The sequence below is a fragment of the Primulina eburnea genome, chromosome 5 (assembly GCF_022965805.1).
Source record: "Primulina eburnea isolate SZY01 chromosome 5, ASM2296580v1, whole genome shotgun sequence".
NCBI classification, from domain to species: Eukaryota; Viridiplantae; Streptophyta; class Magnoliopsida; order Lamiales; family Gesneriaceae; genus Primulina; species Primulina eburnea.
In genome coordinates, this window is record NC_133105.1 from 15,964,267 (window position 1) to 15,967,059 (window position 2,793).

The 2,793-nt window shown below is 40.4% G+C and overlaps 1 protein-coding gene across 1 annotated transcript; it reads left to right on the plus strand.

Moving 5' to 3' along the window:
• Positions 1-463: 463 nt before the first annotated feature.
• LOC140831400 (uncharacterized) lies at positions 464-985 on the plus strand. Its single transcript, XM_073195154.1, has one exon. The coding sequence runs from the start codon at positions 464-466 to the stop codon at positions 983-985; it is 522 nt and encodes a 173-aa protein (XP_073051255.1).
• Positions 986-2,793: the final 1,808 nt, after the last annotated feature.

A 2,793-nucleotide genomic window follows, 5' to 3' on the forward strand; every position in this document is an offset into this window, starting at 1 on the left:
CTTAGTGAAATCATGTGATAGGTGCCAAAGGTTAGGAAACATTTCTAGGCGTCACGAATTGCCACTGACAAATATTTTGGAAGTGGAACTTTTTGATGTCTGGGGCATAGATTTCATGGGACCCTTTCTTCCTTCTTTTGGTCAATCTTATATTTTATTAGCTGTTGATTATGTGTCGAAATGGGTGGAAGCAATCGCCACCAGTACTAATGATGCTCGTGTTGTAGTTAAGTTTGTGAACAAGAACATCTTCACCAGATTTGGAACACCGAGGGCCATCATAAGTGACGAAGGTACGCATTTTTGCAATAGAATTTTCAACTCACTGTTGGCTAAATACAATGTGAAGCACAAAGTGACACTAGCATATCATCCTCAGTCGAATGGACAAGCTGAAATATCCAATCGTGAAATTAAGCAAATACTGGAAAAGACTGTCAACACCAACCGGAGAGATTGGGCTATGAAGTTGGATGATGCGTTATGTACTTATCGGACTGCATTCAAGACGTTTATTGGGATGTCTTCCTATAGGCTAGTGTTTGGGAAAGCATGTCATCTGCCGTTGGAGTTGGAGCATAGAGCATTTTGGGTTGTGAAGAAATTAAATTTTGGTTTGAAAGCTTCTGGTGACATTAGGAAATTGCAGTTGAGCGAGATGGATGAGTTCCGCAATGATGCATATGAAAATGCCAAGATTTACAAAGAGCAGACCAAGAGGTGGCACGATAAACTCATTGTACGAAGGGAGCTCAAACCAGGACAAAAAGTACTACTGTTCAACTCTCGTCTGAAGTTATTTCCTGGTAAGTTGAAATCGCGTTGGTCAGGGCCGTTTGTTGTGGAAACGGCATCTCCTTATGGGGCTATCGAGTTAAAGTGCAATGATGGGAGAACCTTCAAGGTCAATGGACAGCGGGTTAAGCCGTACTATGGGACTGAAGTCAGGAATATCGACAATGTCAAGCTGAGCGAACCAAGCTGATAAGACAATTGACAGTCAGGCTGAAGACGTTAAACCAAGCGCTTATTGGGAGGCAACCCAAATTTTTGTTTCTTCATTGCATTTTGTTTTCGGTTTTGCTTTTATTCTAGTATTCTTATTTTAGGTTGTTTATTTTTTAGTATAGTGTGTGCTTATATCTTCCCAACTCTAATGAATCCCAATTGTTTTCTTTTCAGGACTAAAAATTGAAGAAGAAAAAATTTTTTTTTCCCAAAGGAATACCGCACCTGCGGTACATGTTGCACCGCACCCGCGGTTAAGGAAGAAAAAAATTTTCAAGAAATTGCCGAGAGAGCACCGCACCCGCGGTATATTTTTGAGCGCACCCGCGGTATATGTGCCGAGAGCACACCGCACCCGCGGTTTTTCCTACAGCGCACTCGCGGTCGATTAATATCGAATTATGCTACATTTGCCGAGAGCACACCGCACCCGCGGTCGTGGAATACTGAATATCACTAATAATTCGAAGATACACCGCACCCGCGGTCCTTCTTGTACCGCACCCGCGGTCGATTGTTTTAAAAGCTGAATGGGGAGAATTAAGACATAATCGAAGAACACTACTCCCAATTTCTCTCCTCCACTTCGAAATTATTTCACTCAAAATACATTCACACTCACATTTTGATCTTTCAAGCACAAAAATACACTCCACACCTACATAACTTCACAAATTCCACTCAAATTTCCATCTACATTTCATACAATCAACACCAAACCTAGGGTTTCAAAGGGGCTCGAAAATTTCTTCACGAATTGTATGGAGCTTTGATTTTGTTCTTCAAGAAACATTTCAACACACTCAAGGTGAGCAAATCCATCGCGTATTTGTTGAAATTTCGAAATTGAAGGTGTTATTTGCTATGGAAGGAAATTACATTTAGTGAAGTACATTCTTGATAGTGTGGATATTGTTGATTGGATTGTTGTGTATATTGTTGAGGTGTGGATATTGTGAGTATTAAGTTTGGGGGAGTGCAAGAATCATTAAAATTTTGTGAATTGGATTGAGGAGAAGTTGGTGATTGAAAGGTGTTCGATAAAATGCCTCCAAGAAAAAAACAATCTAAGGGTGCATCATCATCTGCGAATTACGATGCAAACAAGTTTTGGAAAGAAATAGCGGAGGAGAACTATGGCAAAATTTTAAACAAAAGCATTGTAAAAGAAAGGGGATTTGATTTGAGTTTTCCTCGATCAGAAATTGGATTAATTCTTACTGCTCGGCAATGGGAGGATTTTGGCAGGCAGCCACAAGATGCTGTCATTTCATTGGTGAGAGAATTTTATGCTAACCTCAAGGTTAGGCATGATCAATTGAAAGTGCTGGTGCGAGGAAAAATGGAAATCTTTGATGCACATACGATCAATACGTTATATGGTATCCCTCCAGTAATGCACGATGAATATGAAGAATACCGGACTGAGCATGTTGATTTTAATCATATTCTTCAAACAATTTGCATAGAGGGAGCAGAGTGGAGAATGAGGGATAATGTGCATGTCAGCCTAGCAAAGTCTGATCTGAAAACTGTTGCAAAATATTGGTATTCATTTATTTCTGCTAGGATTAAGCCTACCGAACACACCACCACCGTCATCAAGGAGAGGTCTATCCTTACTTTTTGCATTATGGCAGGGAAGACAATTGATTTAGGTCAATTGCTTCAGAGTTCGATGCTTGATTATGCAAGAGGTAATTCTCCTAGTGGACTCCTCCACCCTTCTCTTATCACTGCATTATGCCAGAATGCGGGAGTGACTTGGGCAATGAATGAAGAATT